This window comes from Borostomias antarcticus (assembly GCF_949987555.1).
Source record: "Borostomias antarcticus genome assembly, chromosome: 1".
Taxonomy (NCBI): Eukaryota; Metazoa; Chordata; class Actinopteri; order Stomiiformes; family Stomiidae; genus Borostomias; species Borostomias antarcticus.
The window spans coordinates 38,907,284-38,929,783 of record NC_140234.1 but is presented as its reverse complement, the minus strand read 5'-3'; the positions used below and the strand labels follow the sequence as shown (position 1 = coordinate 38,929,783).

The 22,500-nt window shown below is 43.5% G+C and overlaps 1 protein-coding gene across 1 annotated transcript in view; it reads right to left on the bottom strand.

The window, feature by feature from the left end:
- Nucleotides 1–4,168: 4,168 nt before the first annotated feature.
- Nucleotides 4,169–22,500, bottom strand: part of cwf19l2 (CWF19 like cell cycle control factor 2) — a gene marked incomplete at its 5' end in the record, with an annotated part of 82,121 nt that continues 63,789 nt past the window's right edge. The window contains 6 exons of the mRNA XM_084445677.1: nt 4,169–4,433; nt 5,555–5,656; nt 6,004–6,084; nt 6,217–6,372; nt 10,682–10,798; nt 10,934–11,146. Of these exons, the coding sequence (XP_084301803.1) occupies nt 4,293–4,433; nt 5,555–5,656; nt 6,004–6,084; nt 6,217–6,372; nt 10,682–10,798; nt 10,934–11,146 (810 nt within the window). The 3' untranslated portion in view covers nt 4,169–4,292. The remainder of the gene's footprint in view (nt 4,434–5,554; nt 5,657–6,003; nt 6,085–6,216; nt 6,373–10,681; nt 10,799–10,933; nt 11,147–22,500) is intronic.

The window sequence follows — 22,500 nt, the reverse complement described above, 5'->3', positions numbered from 1 at the left end:
TCAGTTACAGTAGCCTTCGCACGCCATGGCCAATCAGACAGGGTCTCAGACCTGACTCTGCCTCCCCCTTCCAGAGAGAGAGAGAGAGAGAGAGAGAGAGAGGGAGAGAGGGAGAGAGGGAGAGAGAGAGAGAGAGGCTGGCGCGGAATATTCCCAGTCCGTTTCACTATTGCTTTGTCATATAACGCTTTGGCTCAAGTGGTCTATTGGCATATGGCCGCATTCAAACCGCACTGTCCAACAGGAACGTCTCCTGTGCTGCATACACACGCACCAACTCCGCCACGGAACCGCTAATTGTGCATCAGTCTGTCGAATATTAGGGCCATTAAAAAGTGTGGGATTCATGTCCAACACAAACCACATCCGTGCCCTTGACCTCTACTGCACTGGTGCCAATACCTCCATCAACTAAAACATAACGACACAATCTGATATACTAGCCAATTAGGACCCACACATTATTTCAGTCACCTTAAGTTATGACAAATTCCAGGGATGATGCTGGGGGCAGCCCCAATATACAAAACAGTCAAAGGTTACATTCACTCAGGTGCCTCAAGACACTGTGTGTGTGTGTGTGTGTCACACACACACACACCTTCCCATCCACTGACCTAGATGTGGTTGACAGCAGGCTAGTATTGTCTTTATTGGCGAAACTAGCCTACCAGAGTAGATGTGTGTGTGTCTGTCTACTGAATCCATAATAAATCAGATTCCAGAGTCCGATGATTGTGTCTGAGTGTTACTGAAGGAGATTGTATAGGACTGTGTGGAGTGAGTGAGAGATAGATAGAGGCCCGTCAAGTACGGTCATAAATCTCCCATAAGTGGCCATAACCACAGATCATTCAGTCTCACTACATCTGTGTTACTGGTGATTGGACCGTTTCTCTACAGTTTGACCAAGACGGTCACTGAATAAGTAACAGATTGTGTGTGTGTGTGTGGGGGGGTGGACAGGGGGGGGCGGCAGTAGGAAGCAGCATGAAGGCCAGTGAAAATATTATGGTTACTTCTTTGATTTGCAATACCTGTGATCAATGGTATTGTAGGATTATGATAAATGGTCCATATAGTTTATTGCATTTTAATGAACTTTTTATAACCTACAATTTCATGTTTTTTTTTGCATGATACTGGAGACCAGCAGACCAAGACAGAGAGACAGAGAGGTGTGTAGGTGTGTGTATGAGCAGTGATATCAGTCTCTAGGTAATGAAAGAGAGGTGTGTAGGTGTGTGTATGAGCAGTGATATCTGTCTCTAGGTAATGAAAGAGAGGTGTGTAGGTGTGTGTATGAGCAGTGATATCAGTCTCTAGGTAATGAAAGGCCTAGTAGTGTAGCGGAGCGTCTGGGCCAATCTGGATGTTGAATGAGGTCACATTTAGGGTCAGAGTGGCTGATTGTGCACGAGTGTCTCACACTTGTTTGTGTGTATATGTGCGTGTTTGAGGTCTCAGGTGTGTGTGTTTGAGATCTCAGGTGTGTGTGTGTTTGAGGTCTCAGGTGTGTTTGAGATCTCAGGTGTGTGTTTGAGGTCTCAGGTGTGTGTTTGAGGTCTCAGGTGTGTTTGAGGTCTCAGGTGTGTGTGTTTGAGGTCTCAGGTGTGTGTGTGTGACATACTGCACAGTGATGCAGAGGATCATCTCAGTTAAAGTGGCAGCTCCATGGAGGGAGGAAGTCCTGTGAGTTGTGTAAATTGTGTAAGTCCTGAGAGCCTTACTAGCAGGGTACTAGCACATTAGACCATACTAGCACACTACCCCCACTAGACTATACTAGGACACCACCCACACTAGACCATACTAGCACACTACCCCCACTAGATCATACAAGCACACTACCCACACTAGACTATACTAGGACACTACCCACACTAGCACACTACCCACACTAGACCATACTAGGACACTACCCACACTAGCACACTACCCACTAGGGGTGTGCCGGGAGCCCACTATTTGTATTTGACAGCTAATTATTCGTATTCGTATTCGGAAGTGGGCGGGGCTTAAACCGGAAGTCGGTTCAAAACGGTTTAAACTGAGGGGAAATGTAATTTCTTTAGCCTAATATTAATTGGCATTGCAATTGCTGTGCTTTCAACACATCATAATTCTACATTTAGTTAGAAACTGAAAAACATTTTTCTTAATCAAAATATAAGTCCTCATAGCAACTTTGCTAGAACAGCTAGTAGCCCTATTTCTCCCGTGTCATAATTATCTGCAACCATGTGACACAGGCGTGGTGTAATGGTTTTCACAAACCCAGCAATAAACATGTATTACTATAAACATAATTGAAAAGATAAACATTTTACACTCAAACCAATAAACTAAACTCTAAACTAACACATGCCTATGTTGTAGGGTTTGTGTTAGTTTGAACCGGTTGCATTTTAGCTGCGGAACGTGAGGACGCGCTCGGTCAAATTGATTAAAGGACAATGCTCGTTTTTGACAACCTGGACCTTATTTACGACATATTATAAGACGTTTGACTCACCGAGATCACTTTGGTGTAGTTCGGAGGCCTGTAGAAGAAATGTAAAATCCAGCGCGAGCCAGTATATCCATGTAATGGCGGTGATCGGGGCAACGGGAATGCAGCTTCTAAAAATCTATTTTCTGCCGCGAAACGGTTGTTTTCATCAATCTGTCTGGATGAATCGCTAGTTGTGGTTACATAGAGAGCAAAGGCCTGTTGTGGTATTTCCCATGCCTCTGTAATATGATCTTTAGAAACGTCTTTCGAAACGAAATAGCTTCCTCACTTGCTCCAGCACTTATGCGCACAGCGCGCAATCGTTGCTCCCGCACGCTGTGCGCATGCGTGCTGGAGCAAGTAAGGAAGCTATTTCGTGTCAAACGACGCTTCTAAAGATCATATTACAGAGGCATGGGAAATACCACAACAGGCCTAGATGCTCTCTATGTAACCACAACTAGCGATTCATCCAGACAGATTGATGAAAACAACCGTTTCGCGGCAGAAAATAGATTTTTAGAAGCTGCATTCTCGTTGCACCGATCACCGCCATTACATGGATATACTGGCTCGCGCTGGATTTTACATTTCTTCTACAGGCCTCCGAACTACACCAAAGTGATCTCGGTGAGTCAAACGTCTTATAATATGTCGTAAATAAGGTCCAGGTTGTCAAAAACGAGCATTGTCCTTTAACTTATTGAGTGGAAAAGTGGTTAAAAAGCCTTTAATCCATAGGCTAAAGTGACTAGGCCTAATTGTAGGCCTATAGCCTACTCAAGTTTCAACAGTGCTTAAACCATGGGTATTGTAGTGAAATTATTCTTATTCTTATTTAAATCTGTTTAAATAGTTTGTTGTTTATATCAGAGATAAGGACTTTGATTATAGCCTAGGCCTACACTAGACTACTCTGTTGTGCTGATAACTTAACGGCATGGATCAAACATTTGATCAGTTGTGTTTCAGTTGTTAAAATATACTTTCATAATTATTTCATATTTCAAAATCGCCAGACATTGTATAGGCTGAGCATGCGTAGCTGAGATAGCTAGCGTTAGTTAGATATACTACACTGAGCTGACAAGCTAGCTCCTCCTCTGCTCAAACAAACGCTACAGTTCACATAGGCTGTTGCAGCAGGCTACGACAAGAAAACAAAATCCAATAACTGTCTCAATAAACCAGTTAAGGACAAAAGCCCCCGGTGCTGCTTACGTTCGTTGCCTGCCTAGTGCCTACTATCAGCGCGCTCTAAACTTTCTCTCCCTCCGCGTCTAGACGTCTAGACAGACAGCAGGTGCGAGATGGCAAGCGCGTGCGCCTCTCCCTCGTCGTGATCAACAAGCAGAGAGAACGTGCGCGTATCGCTCGCTCATACAGTATTTGACTGTTCTCCCCCCTCCCGAATATTTTTTTACAATATTCGTACGAATTTACTATTCGGGAAAAAGCTATTTGTACTCATCCGAATACCGTATTCGGGCACACCCCTACTACCCACACTAGACTATACTAGGACACTACCCACACTAGACCATACTAGGACACTACCCAGAGTAATGGCTTACATTCTGAGTACAAGTGAGAAGTCAGGCACGCTATAAACACAATACAACACAACACAATACAACATGCTCTTTATACTTGTTTTATTCTTCACCCCAGTAAAACATTCTTATTAAAAACTTTAAAATGACAGGAAGAGATTATCACAATTTCTGGCAGCAATACAGCACTGAAAATGTATATTCTCACTGTGTGTGTGTGTGTGTTTGTGTGTGTGTCCGTGTATCTAATTGTTCGTCTTGGTGCAGTCGAATGGTTTCCACCACTGAGCGAACTGCAGGACTTTCTTCCTCTGGTCGTCAAAGTTCTCTCTGATTGGTTTCCTCCATCGTCGCGGCTCCAGGTCCATCATACCGCCCAAAATCTCCTGGAGGGGCGGAGTCACAGCGCAGCGCATCACACACGGGTTACAGGGACTAGTAGATAAACACCACACCAAATCAAACATACCCTTTCCTTACATCTCTCTCTCTCTCATCGGACACACACACACAAACACAGGCAGGCACGCACGCACGCACGCACACACACACACACGCACTAGGGGTGGGAGAAATTTCATATTTTCCTTTCCGGCATAACAGCCATATTTCTTCCGGTTAACCGGTTACCCGTTGAGAAATTTGCGTTAATTAATGAGACTAAAATAGGCCTAACGTTACCTGGGTTTTGATACAGGCAACTTTGCAAAAAGCATGAGAGGTGCACTTATAGAAATTCCTAATATCAATGATAATAATGTGACAAAAACACCAAGATGAAGAGAGAAACAGAAATCACGGACACAAGTCTGATTCAATTTCTAAAATAAAACACTATAGGCCTGTAGGCCAACTCGGTCAAACAATCTGCACTTGATCCCGTCTCGCCTATCCTTACGCAAAAGACCTCTGTCAAAACCAACAACGAACTACTCTTGATATGACAAAACAATAAACATTTGTCAGGAATCAGGATCAGATGAATATATTCGGTTTAATGTAAGATGAAGCTGTACACTTCTTCACTCGTCCCTATTCCCTAGCGAGCCTTCCTATGAAACAAAAGACAAGACGGAATAAAACAGCATTATTATAACGAACGAAGAAGAACGGCTGAATGCGATCACATCGCCACTTGCATTACGTCCATAGAAACGGACTCGACAGATTAATTTAATTTAATAATTATAGAGGCTGGTTAGCGGTATTTTTTTTATTATACATGATTTAAATTGCAAAAAAAACAAAAAAACAATACAGGTTAGTGATTTTTAGTAACCGGCAAGGCATTTGAAGGCTCTCCAATCTGGTTAACCGGATTACCGGTTAACCCCTCCCACCACTAACGCGCGCGCACACACACACACACACACACACACACACACACACACACACACACACACACACACACACACACACACACACACACACACACACACACACACACACACACACACACACACACACACACGTGAGTGAACATGCACCTACACCTCCACAAATGTACCTTGCCAAAGTAGTGGGGGAATTTCTGTTCGTTCTCGATGACGTGAGCAAAGCCTCCCTGCAAACCGAAGTCTACTGAGAAATAAGGAAGCCCGCGTGGTACCTGGAAAAAAACACATGCGTACACACACACACAAGGTATTGTTCACAACAATCATAAAGTCAACACCAGCTAATTAGTTTAAATCCTCTGCCCCAGACACAGCGCAGAGCTGCACCAGCCAGGAGACAGAACAAACACACAGCATGAGGGGGAGGGAGAGAGGGAGGGGAAGGGGAGGAGGGAGAGAGGGAGGGAGAGAGGGAGGGGGAGAGAGGGAGGGGGAGAGAGGGAGGGGGAGAGAGAGAGGGAGGGGAGGAGGGAGAGAGGGAGGGGGAGGGGAGGAGGGAGAGAGGGAGGGGGGTTTGCGCATGGGAACAGACAGGGGAGGAAACGGAGATGTGACTCACAGCTTGGCGGATGTCTTTGGAAGAGAGGTCTACCACCTTCTTATTCATCGCCCACTCCTCGTCACACTCCATGATGGCTTTCTACAGGAACACACACACACACACACATACACATACACATGCACGCACATGTAAGCACACACACGAATGTGCCATTGTTAGCCTAGAGCTTCTAATCCGCAATAAAACAGTGGCGTGTGAGCACGCACGCACCTTAAAGTAGATGGGAGCCATGTCTCCCAGCTCTTTGGGCAGGGGGATACACTCCATCACCATGTGCTGTCGTCTCTTAGGGTTGATGTGCGTCTCCATGAACACACAGTCCTCATCCTGGGACAGGAACATCTGCACCAGCGCACGACGGAACGCCTGGCCAGGAATAGGTTAACAGCTCAGAACCGGCTTCCTCTCCACCGTACTCCAGCTTTGATCCAATACAGATGTGGTAACATAAGAATGTAACTTGACCCGCGGTATTCTAACAGGCGCTTTACGGCATTCCGCACCACCGCTCGCCTGCCCATAGGGGCGCAGTAATACCACTCATTGACCCATTGCTGTAGCTCATCTCGCACATTAGATGAGCCTACCGTTCTCAAACTCCTTGTTCTCTGTCTGGTTGTAATTTAATTATTACGAACAAAGCCTATCTATTTATAGTTTCTATCTCTGTAACTGTCGCCGGGTCTATATCTGTTAACTGTCGGGACAAGTAGAAGTTTAATACATTAGGCTAACTGAGTGTTCTCATATGGAACATGGCATCAGGACGAGTAAGATGGCTAACGGAGATGACCAGAGATGTGTTTGAAATGGTTCACTCACTCCCTATTCCCTATTACCATGGATGTATTGAGTGCGACTCATAGTGAACTACATGGGGAATTATTTAACAATTTTGGGACACTACATGGAATGTAACTGCGTAAGATATTCATGACTCAAACAAGCAGACGCGCCGATCACTGATGGCAGCAGGTTGAAATATCAGGTAGTATTCAGGTTCCATGTTTAGTTGAATGATAAATCCCATATAAATGGTTGGAATTCTAATGATGTGCAAGTGTGATTTTGTCAACTTTAGTGCTGTCTGCTAATAGCAGGCTGTGAAGCTGCACGATAAGACCGTGATAGCATGTTAGCTCACGACAGCAGCTTCCATAATATTAACGGTAGCTGTCGGTGGCTAAAAAGCAGATAGCTAACTTTACAACGATGATTCCTGTAGCTATTTTGATTTTGATGCTATTAGTTCAACTTCTGTTTCTCGGGCAGGAACGGAGACGAACTCGCATTAGCAGCAAAGCAGCTAGAGGAATGATCTTAACATTAGCTAACTGCTTTAGCTACTGCTAGCTACCGTCTTCTTCACTTCTCCTTCGGTAAAACATGACACCGTTGTGTTGTGGTATTGTGGAGTGCTTAGCAGAAGCAGGAAGAGAAACCACTTTTGCCCCATATAAGTAAAATAATGGCCTCATAAGCATTTTTCGATTGTAAAATTGTGTTCACTTGTTTTAGTTTGCAAACATTATGCAATTTTCTTAGCATTCCCAGCTTTGTATGTAGTTTTAATGTGAAAGATACATCTTGAAAGCAGTCAAGACAAATTTAATTGCCTCTTAACTTTTGTCAAACCCCCTGGTTCCAGTCAATTGGATTATAGGCTATAGGCTACTTTCGTTTACAATGACGTTATCTTATGAACACAAATAGCTTAACCTATAGGCCTACATAAAAACAATAGCCTAAAACCATGTTTATTTACAATGTATTTTCTTTCATTGATAGCATGCCAATAGTTAGGGTGAGGAACGACGCGCGGCCTCTTTAGCCCTGAGACCATCAGGCAGGCAGCTCAGGAGGTCGTTGAAGGCTATATATATTATTATGATATTATCTCTAATAATACATTCGTTGAAAGTACACAGGCTGATCTACTATACGGAATTGGACCGAGGAGTGTTCTCATATGGAACTAGGCTGCACACGCCCGCCCGCGACAAGAGCTGAATTGTAGTCAGCTTTCCCCGCTGCGCGCAGGACGCGTGCGTCCCCCGCTGATCCGAGCGAGAACGCAGGCAGAATGTCGCTCCCATTCTGAAACGGCCTTGACTCCTGGAATCCCAAGGTCTTTCATATTGAAATTCTCTTGATGGTCTGGGAAGTTGGGAGACGTGTTAAGGGAGTGTATCAGTCGTGAGCCTTGACAGTAGGCTACCAGCCTGTGCTGCGCTCAGCACAAAGTTGGATGAATGGATGGACTTATTGGAATCCTGGAAAATGTTTATTGCGCTCTAAAATCATGAAAGCATAAATGTAAAAATGCAGCAACAGAAGTAGTCTAGATGAGATGGTGGTTTAAATGAATGGCAACACATAAATTGAGACATAAATTGAGACTGGTGATAATGCTGATAATCTACAGTAGGGCCTACCTCTGGCTGAGTTCATGGTTACAGCCATTCATCTCTTACACATGGGCCTATACAATACTTGCACAATCTACTTTGGAGGTTAAATCCATCCATCTATCAATCAAACTAACGAATTCAATGGCCGGTCATGGCAAAGCACCCGCTAACGCAGGCTACCCCCCTCCCCACGATCCAGGGCTAGGAAACCGGTCATCCAGTTTATTTTAATATAAAATAATTTGGGGGGGGTTACAATAGTCTAGTCCAGGTTCGCTGGCGAGTGACGAGCTAGTCAGATGGCGCATGCATGTGTGGACATTGTAGGCCGATTCTGTAAAACCTAAAGAATAAAAGTAGGCTGACAGGGAGGAAATCTATTCGTTTCATTGTTTGTGCTCTGTATGCACAAGATAGTTAATGTTCGGATATAAATGGCAGTATAGCGGGAAAAAACCCTATCAAAGGCCAAGATTAGAAGGGATTTGAAGATGTAATTGGTCATTTTAAATGGGCCTACTTTATCTTTTGATGCCTATTTGAACGGACTGCATCGATCAATGCAATGACTCTCCATGTTTTTCAGTTTTACCCTTTTCATCAATAAAACATCATTTTTACAACCATGTCTCATTGATTGGGAAGGCATTTAGAGCTGCCGGTCTATTAGCCTACTCGGACTCAGAGGATGACATAACTGTTTATTGAGAAACAATTGCAGGCTGGGCTATATAAAGAAATACCACAATGCATGTAGTCTAGATATATTACATTATGGTTAGGCTATAGCCTACACTACTTATGGTAGACTGCTCGCTAAGCAGGCTACATTGTGGCTGTTTTGTTCATCGCAGAAGCCTATGGCCTAGGCTACACATTAAAAAAATGTTTTTTTATATAGACCTAGAAGGAATCAGAATATGTGGAAATTTAATTTTAGCCTATTTTAATACAATTCAAATTCTGCTTAGAGGGAATTATTTTCAACGGACATTATGACCTGAGCATAATTAATAATTATCTAAGTTAATATAGGCCTATGAGAACGCAACGCTTTTTACGATAGGCTAGGCCTATGCGTCTTGTGATTGTACTGTAGCCTAGGCTACAACTTAAGGCTTATTTGGCCCTATTGAATTCATTTAAGCCTACTAGGCTACTCATTATTATCGAATTATCTAGTTGATATATGAATAAAACAATAAGCCGTTTAAATGGCTATGGGCTACTAGTTGTAGCTATACACGAGTTGATGTGCTCTGCTCTTAGGCACGGTTGAGGCGGCAGCTCAAATACACTTCGCACATATCCTCTGCTATAACCTCTCACAGCTGGCGGCCGGTATAAATAACTAAAAACATACACGATATTTTCTTATTTGAATGATCTTGAATATATATATATATTCAAGATCATTCAAATAACAAAATATTGTGTATATTGTGCATGTGAACGCACACTGTCAAACCTGCCGCTATCTATGCACAAGATAGTTAATGTCCGGATATGATTGGCAATGAGTGATCTTTACTCATGGCGACTATGTCAATTTTGTATGGATCCACAAGTCGATCAAGCTTATTTTTTCTTTGTATCGTGCTGAAGCCATATAGCCTACTGCGCTCAGACTTGGCTACATTATGCCCCGTCTTCAAATTTACTTCCGGGGTTTACGAGTAGCCTACCAGTTGAATGCGTTCCAGAAACAAAACGCAAAACCCCCACGTTCACCATATCTTTACTAACAAATATATTTACAATACTGTTATTTTGCGCATTTGACCAAACAGCCACCACGTCTTGACCCGACGTCAGTTACCGAGATAGATAGGCTACTGTAGGCCTAGATATAGGTGTTCGTAATAATTAAATTACATCCAGATGGAGAAAACATGTGTTTGAGAACAAGGTATAGCACCTTTCATACAGATAAATTCAGCTCAAAGTGCTTTACAACAGAGCATTTAAATTAAAGAATGTGAAACTTAATGATGCTTCATTCGTAGACTATAGGAGAAAAACACTGAGCCCAGCCTGCTAAATCTACTCAAAGACGCCACCTGGCGGTGGTGCATCACTAAAACGAAATAACACCCGTCTGAAATCCCACGAGGTGAAATGCTGCAGCATGTGACATTTCTAACTTCCCACATCTGTAGATTAATAATGGCACATTTTCTTTTGAAATTAGTTGTTCTGTGGAACAGACCAGCAGGGGGCAAGGGGGTGGGACTAACAGACGGGAGGGAAGGTCATTGGCTGACCTGCATCTCGGTCCACACGTCCTCGTCCAATCCTGTGGCGGAGCAGTGGTGTTGGAGCGGAGCGATGAGACAGTGGCCCTCGGTCAGGGACACGCTCCCGGGCAGGCTTAGATACACCTGGACAAAACACACACACACACACACTCTTAGGTGGATAAAGTGGGCCCAGATATACCAGCCTAGTTCACAACACACACACACACACATGCACACACACCCTAGCTCCTACTTAGCTTCCTATTTAGCTCCTACTTTGCTTCCTATGGCGATGAGCAGGTGCTTCTGCAGCTCAGGGTTGCTGAAGCAGAGTTGGCATCGGTCCATGGTGGCGGCCAGCCTCCTGTGTTCCTGGACAGCCCGGCTCCTCATCCGCTCCTCATCCCTGCCCTCGCCCTCCCTCTGCGCCACACTCGACACAAACATGTCATCCAGCGTGTAGTTATCACCATCTGTCCTCCCCATCATCTAGAGAGAGAGGGAGAGAGAGAGAGAGAGAGGGAGAGAGAGGGAGACAGAGAAAGAGAGAGACAGAGGGAGAGAGCGAGAGGGAGAGGGAGGGAGAGAGAGGGAGAGAGAGAAAGAGAGAGACAGAGGGAGAGAGAGAGAGGGAGAGAGAGATAGAGAGAGAGAGAGAGGGAGAGAGAGAGCGAGAAAGAGAGAGACAGAGGGAGACAGAGGGAGAGAGAGGGAGAGAGAGACAGAGGGAGACAGAGGGAGAGAGAGAGAGAGAGAGAGGGGAGGGAAGTAGGGAGGGGAGTAGGTGTAAATTGAGGGCTTTAACAGAGAGCATAGACGTCAACATCAGTTAGGTTAAGACGGAGGCCAGCTGTAGGTGGAGAGGCAGGGACAGACCAACCCTACCATTATCCCCCTCAGGAGGGGAGCTCTCCATGCCAGCACACTGCTGCCTCTGTCTAGATACAGGACCTAGTCAGAGTAATACACACACATACCTCTACAGTGGCGTGCACAGACATTTTGGAAGGCAGGTGCTCAGTGAATAATAAGGGCACCTTGTGTGGCGCTTATTATAGTAGTGTGAAATTTAAAAAACAACATCACAGGCACATGTTGTACGTAGTTGCATATTTATTTAAATGAGCTAAATCAATGTTCTGCTGTGCATGATAATTAAGGGTTAATATCCCAAAATACACCAACAGTATGGATAAGACTGCTTGGTGACATTACAACAAGCCAGATGGCTTATTTTTTCTGCAGGCAATTTGGAATTGCCTATTTGTCATTTGGCAAGTAGATTACTGCAAGTGTTAATTATGTAGCCTAATGTAAACCTAAGGCTACTACAAAATACTAAATATTCATCTTAAGTATGCTGATACTGTAGCTTCACATGCTGTACCAACAACATATTCTACCAACATTGGTCGTGTGGTGGTCATCATTACGTTAAATCCATAATTGATTATGACTAGCGTCTAGCTTGTTACGCAGGTGGGCAGTCGGCTAATTTAGGCTCAGAGACTTACTATGAGACCTATGCGACTTACTTCACAACAGAGACAAATAAATGCTAGTTATAGTTTGGCAACTGGCTTTGGGGGCAAACAATACACTGTTATGTTTATGTGTAATGTGGCAAAGGGCAGGTGCTCTAGCACCACCTAGTGTCTATCTGTGCACGTCCCTGCCACTATATAATATACACACACACCGTTCATAACACGAGTAATAAAAACAGTCTTCTAGGATAGAATTAGGCCAACCACATGACCCAAACACAAGGAGTGGGTTGGCTGTTATTGAGCGAAAGACACCAGGGTCCATTCTCAGCACAAACCAGACATACAGTAGGACCCCACTCATCCGAACTTCAGAGATCCGAACCTCCCGGTCTACCGGACAGGCTTTTTTTTAGCCTGCTATCTGGTTACTGGTGGGATTTTCATTACAGTACTGTATCCTACTGTGAATAAAAACAGAACTGTATGTAGACCTACATGTTGCCTGTAGGCTGTAGCCTACTGTCACGTTTCATTTCTTCTAATGTCGAGCGCAAAACGCAAACGAGTCTGCTGCGCGAGAGCTGCATTCCTTGGTAGCCAGTAAGCGCGTCAGCAACCTGGAGCAGAGGAGCATCGAGTCATTTTTCGTTCCCAGTTAATGGACTTCAGGAACACAGACGTGTTGTGGGCATGTAGATTAGCCTACTAGACCTACTGTATTTGTTAAATAATAGCCTACAGCGTAGGCCACGTTAGCCTACATCGGTTGTTTTAGAGACTTTCTTTTAGGCTACAATAGCCTAAGACACGACAACTTGTCTGTCATTTCATTTATTTATTTCTTGATTATCATTTGCTCTAATTGTTCTAATGTTGGGTTGTTTTTAGGCTATACCATTTTGTTCTGCGAATACAGTAGCCTATCGATGCAGCGTACGCCTCATTTGAGAATAAAGTACTGTATTTGATCAAAGCACGCACTCAAGTGGAAATTCTGTTATTTTATTATAGGCTACTGTAGGTCTATTATAGGCTAGGCTATATGAGTTTAGTTGGCTATTTGATTGCAATTTTGATGCATTTTCACAAGTAATTAAGGGTATTTATTGGTCTATTAAGAGTCTATATGAAACAAGTATACCACTTATTGAATTTGGTGCATTTTAACATATGTTTCAGTCATCCGGACATTTCAGAGATACGAACGACCTTCGGTCCAGTTGGGTTCGGATAAGGGGTCCTACTGTACTATTTCAAATAACAAATAAATGGGCCGACATACATTTTCTGAACAGTATTGGATAGATCGCAGTTACTTTGCCTCCCAGACCCTGAAAATGTCTCCCACCATGTAATTCATGGTACTGTTTTTTTGTCAGCCAGGTCCGATCACTGGAGCTATACTGCCTGCCTGACTGACTGTCCCAGTTTGAAACTGGTCTTTGGGTACAGATATTACATCTAATGTACACCGCGCATGTGTCTACACCAAGGCTACACAAAGGTTCTCCTTATCTTTCCATATGCCATATTGTTTGTGTGTGTGTGTGTGTGTGTACACATATACTGTAGCAAAAGCTAATCAATTGCGAGGGTTTGAGTGGAGGCGCTCATATGGAACACTCTGGTCCTACGGTTTCTCTCTCTACGTCAAAGAACGTTGTCACCAAGGAAACGGGGCGACAGGTCTGGGTCTGTGTGGGAGCTGTGAACATGGCTGGAGAGTGTGTGTGTGTATGTGTGTTTACATGAAAAAGCTTGTCCGCAGGTGTGCAAGTGCTTGTGCCTGCGTGTTTGAGTATGCATTCCATCAAACGTGCATATACACTCTACTATACGACATTCAGAAATAACTACATTACCCATACTGCACCCTAGTGCCCTATCCCTACAGAAGAGAAGAGGACTCACATTCTGATTAACAGACATATCATCTGAGCCTAGTTCACGGATTGATTAATGTTATTATTGATTTGGCCAGAACACATACACCATCAGACATGTTCTTGTGTGTGTGTGTATGTGCGTGTGTGTGTGCCACAACACAGGGTCCCTGGGCCTAAGAAAGGAGTTTAATGTGGTTAAAAGATAGCCTGTAAACCAGAGTCGTTGCGAAACATTTTTGCTGTCTATCATGAAAACGTACCAAAAAAAATCCCAAGGAGTCAGATTGACCTGGCGAGCTATGAGATGGAGCGCAGCCCACTCAGAGTGAGCATTCCCTTTCATCATACTGATCCTCCCCATAGGTCGTCTGGCAGGTGTGTCTGAGCATGAGGAGGGGCTCGGGGCAGCTCTGCCTCTCTGCACCCAGATAATAAATAGATAGTGTGCCATGGTAACTAACTGTATTTATAGAGCCTAGAGCACAGCTTAGGGGACAGACTGTGTGTGTCGAGAGAAGTGTGTGTGTGTGCGTGTGTTAGAGTGAGAGAAAGAGAGGGAGCTAAGAAGATGGAGACAGCGTACAGAGTGAGCTACAAGGTGCAATGTCACTTTCATTTTAAATCGCCATGGCAACTCTGACATCAGTGTTTATTAATACCGTTTTTAGCTAAGTTTTTAGATAATGTCTCTCACACACATGCATGGACAAGTTTTTAGATAATGTCTCTCTCACACACACGCATCCACACACACACACATCCACACACACACACACACGCACACAACACGTACACACACAAGTATGAACACACACATGCACACAACACACACACAAGCATGAACACTAGGGGTGTGCCCGGAGCCCACTATTGTATGTGTATATGTATTTGTATTTGACAGCTAATTATTCGTATTCGTATTCGGACGAAACTGGAAGTGGGTGGGGCTTAAATGAGTAGTAAAGGCAAAATGCATGTTTAGCCCTGTTTTAAGGTTCTTTATGATCATATACAATGGTTCAGATCAAAACGTTGACAAAACTAGCACTTTTGAGAAAGTCATAATTGCTCTACCACTGTTTTGGTCATACAATGGATGTGGGTGGGCACCGTGAACAATCATTCAAAAAACATGTTAAACTCCCAATTTCAAAGACAAGAAACTCACCGAGGTGTAAGTTGGCGTTCTGACATATAATTCTCCATAAAGTAAGATTCTAGTTCATCTGGAAAGGCTTTTTTAAATATTTAGCAGAGAACTGTGTAAACCTCTGCAAACTAGGTAGCCTAGCAACATAAACAATAACAATGGCTACCGTAAGTAGTTCCGCTTCCTGAGTCCCCTCTGCGGATTGATCTACACATCTACAACGTTCGCGTCAATACAAGTCAATGGATTTCATAAAATGATCAATAAAACCCTACAGGATTCATACTTTGCGGCGAATTTGATGTCAGAACACCAACAGACACCAATTACACCCTCGGTAAGCTTCTTGTCTTTGAAATCGAGAGTTTAACATGTTTTTGAAAGATTTTTCAAGGTGCCCACCCACATCCATTGTATGACCAAAACGGTGGTAGAGCAATTATCAGACTTTCTCAAAAGTGCTAGTTTTGTCAACGTTTTGATCTGAACCATTGTATATGATCATAAGTAACCTTAAAACAGGGCTAAAAATGCATTTTGCCTTTACTACTCCTTTAAGTGAATTCTGATCACTGATAGCTGACTGAGTGCTCAGCTACTTAACGCACCATTTGGAAACATTGATCTGGGCACTGCCATGGCTACTAATAAGAGGTGGATTGATATTAAAAGATGTGCGAACATTCCATTTTAGCATGGGGATATCGTGGTTATCGCCATGGCTGGAATGCAAACTGACCAATAGAGACAATGGACCGGATTTAAATATATATAATAAACAATATTCCAACAACACAAATATTCAATTTATAAGCTACATATTCAATCAATCATGCATTTGCACAGCAAATATGACATAAAGCCAAATTAAATGTAGCCTAGCCTGCCTAGGCTATAGGCTAATAAGCCAAGGAAAATGACTATAGGCCTAATTGTAGACCTATAGCCTACTCAAGTTTCAACAGTGCTTAAACCATGGGTAAGTAGGGTATTGTAGTGAAATTATTCTTATTATTCTTATTTTTAAATCTGTTTAAATAATTTATTATTGTTATATCAGAGATAAGGACTTTGATTATAGCCTATCCTAGGCCTAAAAACTAGACTACTCTGTTGTGCTGATAACTGAACGGCATGGATCAAACATTTGATCAGTTGTGCTTCAGTTGTTAAAATATACTTTCATAATTATTTCATATTTCAAAATCGCAGGATATTATATAGGCTAGTGAGAGGCTGAGCATGTGTAGCTGAAATAGCTAGCTTTAGCTAGATATACTACACTGAGCTGACAAGCTAGCTACCGGTCCTCCTCTGCTCAAACAAACGCTACAGTTCACATAGGCTATTGCAGAAGGTAGGCTACGACAAGAAAACAAAATCCAATAACTGTCTCAATAAACCAGTTAACTAGGGACAAAAGCTCTCAGTGCTGCTTACGTTCGTTGCCTGCCTTCTATCTGGCTCCTCAGCGCGCTCCAAACTTTCTCTCCCTCTCCGCGTTGTCTAGACGTCTAGACAGACAGCAGGTGCGAGACTGCAAGCGCGTGCGCCTCTCTTCTTCTCCCTCGTCGCGTCGCGTATCGCTCGCTCATACAGTATTTGACTGTTCTCCCCCCTCCCGAATATTTTTTACAATATTCGTACGAATTTACATTTCGGGAAAAAGCTACTATTTGTGCTCATCCGAATACCGTATTCGGGCACATCCCTAATGAAGACACGCATCCACACCATGGATGTATTATATAAACTGGATACAGCCACTCCATTCACTGGCCGCTATCAACAATGAAGCCCTATTGAACCGCGCCATCTTGGCAAAAGTTGTAGTCATTTGACTATTTCCGGTTACTTCTGACTTGCGCAGTTGTGCTTTTCTGGCCTTCCGGTTACTTTTGACTTGCGCAGTTGAGCTTCTCTGGCCGACGCGCGTCCACGAAAAAGTTCACATTTTTTAATGAAAATGACCACAAGACAACCTCCTGTGCATAGTTGAAATGGTAGTGGGATACGGTGATAAACTGGAGTGATCATTTGACAGCAATTATTAGCCTTTTCCAGGAATGGACAGAAATGGGATATTTTTAGAATAACAGGAATTTATTCACATACAATGTAAAGGAGTTGATGTGTAGCATGAAGATGAAACGATACACTGAGTTTGGGTGTTTTCAGTCAACGTTGGCGTTGACCGCTTCCAGCTATCGAATGGCCGACTGGTGTAAGATGGATAGCCTAACGTTAGAGAGATAAATGTAGGCTATGGTTATGTTAATAAAGCTAACAATGATGTTGTAACATGCATGCAGCACTGCCGATCTGATCTGAACGATTGATTCATTATTACCATGGATCGGTATTGGGATTGATCAAGGGCGAGTGTGAAATAGCAGCCACGAACTCAGCGGGTTTTCCGAGATGCGGTAGCCGCGGCCAGAGCTCCTGCTGGCGGGGAGTGAAGCTCTTCAACTCGCCTGTCACTGGCTCCCTGGAGGAATTTAGCCTGGCTGCAATAACGTTATCGCGAACGGAATGAATACCATCTACTAGCAAACAAAACATGTTCAATTATATTTAACTTGTTAAAACTAAGATGCCAGGATCAAAAAATAATTTCTCCAATTGATATATTTGACAAAAACAGGTTAATATGCAAGCCGGTTTTCATTGCTAAATCAAAGCGGGGAGAGGCGTGGACGCGCGTCGGCCAGAGAAGCTCAACTGCGCAAGTCAAAAGTAACCGGAAATAGCCAAGTGACTACAAATCTAGCCAAGATGGCGCGGTTCAATAGGCCTTCACTTTAGATTTCGATTCCTGGGGGCTTGATCCACACACACACGCACACAACACGTACACACACAAGTATGAACACACACATGCACACAACACACACACAGGGGCAGTTGCATGACACAGGGGCAGGGTTGCCAGATTGGTGTGATGTTTTCCAGCCCAATGAGTGCTCAAAATCCGCCCGATGTGATAAAAAAACGCCCAAATATTATAGTATATAATATATAGCAGTGCATGCTAAGAAAAATGCCTTTCAGTTGAAATACCGAAAATAATAACTCGTGGTAAACTGCAACACACGCCTACACATATGTCACACACACAGCCTACGACAGAGAGAAAGATGCGTAATCCCATCAAATTAGTCAAAGAAATTATAATGCAGGCAACAAATTATAATAACACATGGCTATATCATGATCATAAAGCATGGCTATATCATGAATAGAGGAACGGCGGTGCTGCGGTCATAAACGAGAGCAACTCAAGATGACAAGCTAGATAACAAGCTTTAGTGGTGACAAGAAACCACAGAATGTGACAAGTGGACTAGGCTACACAACTTCCAATGGTAGGCCTATATAACCACCTGTATAACCACCCATGAATAGCCTGCCTGCTCGCCTACAATAACTGAGTCAGGAGTGTGACACTCAGGCAGGCAAGCAGGCAGAGACACGAGTAATGCATCACTCAATGATGCGACATCCACAAACACCTGCTGTATAGTATTAAATAAAAACGTCTTACCGTCACGCCGAACAGGCCAAGAGTCCATTCCAACTTCTAACGTAACTTGTCAATGTAAAACTATGTACATGTGGTGAACTTGCTAATTAGCAAGTATTAATAGATGGTTGAGTCAAAGCTCCCCAACAACTGTCGGGGAGGGTGGAACGTTGCAGCCGTCAAACCGCTCCGTTAGACCGAGCGCACGTCCATGCGAGCAGAAAGCAGCGGTAATCCCATGCGATTTCTGGCATCATCTTTAGCGTCACTTGGGAAAATTCTCTCTCCACATGAGCATTTGATATGGGCAGAGTGAGCAATCTGATTGCGCCAAGTGCCACATCCTGAAAGCACAGATTTCCTCCGGAATCTTTAAAGGCCTCTACCTCCAGCCAAAAGGCATCGATGCGGTGATCATGACAGAAACCTGCTGATCCCACATCCCCAAATTGGCATCTTTAGGTTTCTTCGGGGGTAGCTAGCTAGATTTGACTCCGACCTCGACCTTCTCCTTGACCGTGTGAATCAAATGCATTGAACAGGGAGAGCTCCCTCGCCCCTATTGGACAGGTGCACATCTCCCACCCTATTAACATCATTGGATAAAATTGAAACGTCTGTCCCGCCAGTTTTAAAATATATATTTATTTATTTTAAACGCCCGCCCAATGCTATTTTTTCCAGCCCAACCGCCCAATGCTATTTTTGCCGGCCAAACGTGATCAAAAGAAGCCCAATTGGGCGTGAACCCGCCCAATCTGGCAACACTGCACAGGGGCGTCATGCAACCCAAAAAACCGAGGGATAGCGAAGCACGTGCGAGGCGTCAAGTGTAATTTTAGTGTTTTTTTGTGCATTTTTTCAGTTTAAAATCAGGACACATCACACTACCAGTTGCCACTCAAGCCGTGTGAAATTAAACTTACCGTTCTTAGCGTTCTTTCAAGGACTTTCAAAATAAAAGGGAAAACAAATCTACTTTTTTTTACTCACTTGGCATTGGTCCGAATGATATACTGTATACTGAAGTATGAAGCATATTGAATCTGATATACAGAATAGCCTAATATTTGGAGGACCAGTTCATCAGTTAAGGACAACCTTAATCTAAATGTATGCAAGCAGACCATGAAAACGTGTTTATCTGAGACGAGGTGAGGGGGGGGGGGCTTCCAGGAAGAAACCAAATCCACCGGGAAAGAGGGTGTTTGGCTTTTTGAAAGAGGTTACGGTGGCTTTTCGAGGTGGTCTATGACATAATTAAAATAATACATTCAGCTCAGTAGAGGAAAATAATCATAGCTCTGCATTGTAAATTGTAATGGTAAACAAACAATAACAGAAATGTCAAGCTCGTGCCCCCTCAAGCTCTTTAGGCATGACGTCTCTGCGCACACACACACACATACACACACACACACACACACACACACACACACACACACACACACACACACACACACACACACACACACACACACACACACACACAGACACACACCCAACACACGGCTGTTATTCCCATCTGCTCCTCTGCGTCTGTTTCAAGAACACACTGCCTGAGCAGCTGAGAAACGACTGCTAATCTGACACTACAACTCCCAGAAGGCTGTTCACTCCCCTCAAGGGACCTGAGGGATTTAATATAGCTTGGCCTCTCCCTGCACCAAAGCCCTTACGGGGGAGCTGCTACACACAACATTTCCTGGGGGGAATAATGGCCGTGCTAAACGGTCTGCTGCAGCGTCTTCCACGCTATCGCCGGCTCACCATCACCTACGCCAAGGGGAACGACAAGGTCCTTTATTGGACCTGGCCATTTCTGACAGAGCCGCCCAAACATGGCCGCCCATTCACCATCATTCATTTTTGGGTCTTTGAAATGGCCAGATCTCAATGAAGGTCACAGAGATATGGGGTTTGGACTGGCATAAAGCTCTCGGCCTAACGAGTGCAGCAATACCAAACATGTCTTGCTCGCTCACACGTGTGCACACAGCCACAAAACGCATCCACGGGCGGAGGTCTATGCTCTCTGAGCACCATTTCTAGTTAAAGCAGCCCAACGTAGGTTCACTTTTGCACAACTGTCGTAAAATGATAGCTAAATAGCCTACTATACCCGCTCAGTAGAGCTGCACGCTTGCATTTGTTTACAAGGTGAAGCCGGTCCCTAAACACCCACATGAGACAACAGAGAACAGTTGATAGCTGGAATAAAAGGGCCTATTTAGTATATAGATATTCCCAGATATAATGTGATAGCCACAACTAATGTCGGTCTACTGACAGCCTCGTTGGCCCAACTTGCAACAGTACAGACACACGCGCATTCATCCATCTCCAAATGCCGTAGCTACAAATCATACATACATATTGACAACAAAACTAACTAAATTCCACATAATCTCCACACAAAACATCAACACTTTGTTGGATCGCCAACTCTAACTCAACTAAGTTACACTAGCAAGCAAACGTCAGACTAACACACACAATGTAGTCACTAGCATGCAACATCATACATTCACAGCTAACACAGCTTAACATCAAGCAATTCTAACATAACAGATAGCTAGCAAGCTAACATTAGGCTAGCAACATTACAAAAGAGGCCAGGTTGGCGCAGGGGTGCTGGATGTGGGGTGCTGAGGGTGCTGCAGCACCCCCTAGCTGCAGGCAGGAGGAGCTGCAGAGGAGCACCCCTCCTGTGTGCAATAAAAAAAAAAAAAATTAAAACATTTACTTTGGGGAGGAAAACAGATGTTGAAAAAAATGTGTTTGTTAGTTTTTAGTGATCACAGGCATGGCAATCCTGATACGAGCTCACAGCGGCGTCACTACGGAAGTTGTTACAAATTCGATCGCAAAAACGTGGCAAGAGTTGGCTAACAGACGAAGTAACCTACAACATGGTGCAAAAATGCATCTCAGTTTCAATGCTAAAACAACCAGGACCTTCTTCTACTCTGCCTGCAGACTGTATGGCTAGCAAGTTTTCAAATAAGAATTCATTATTCTTTATTTTTGGTTATTGCTGCCATCGTGCAGAAAGTGTGTAAGTGTTGTCACGATACCAATATTTATCCCGCGATACTATACCAGCCAAAGTATCACGATACCAAGTAGTATCACGATACCGCAGCATTTTAATTTGTATTTTATTTTTATGAACGTGCAATGTATTTACAGTACATTACAGTGTAGTTACAATCACCTTATACGAGTGGTGCATGAATAACATGCATTTAATGCATTACATTGTAACTCTACAGGTAAGTAAAATTATATTATGCATATTATGAATTATTAATATAAAATATTTAAAACGCATATCTAACAACAACAACAGAATATGCCATGTATACACACAAGTGTAGTATCACCAACCACCAGAAAAGGTCAGCGGAGGGCCACTGGGTTTTGGTAGATTGCAGTGACATCAACATGCTTTATCTAGCTTTCACTTTCGTGAAAGTCAAAACCAGATCAAATGACCAAATGTCAAGAGGTGGTTATCATTGGATTATTGTTGGATTCGTCTCAGCCTACATAATCTAGCTCACATTATTTTAAGGAGTTTGGAGTTGGAATGAGAGGACGTCATGCACAGCTGGCTAGCATTGGCTGGCTAGCTAGCAAAAGCAGCACACGCTTTAGCCAAGAGGTTTATTCATTAATTTTTGTAATATAAGCTAATGGCAAGAACACTGCTAAAGTCATACTAACCTCATTAGCTCGTCTGTATTCCAGTGCAAGGTCTGGATGACGAGATTGTAGATGCTTTATTA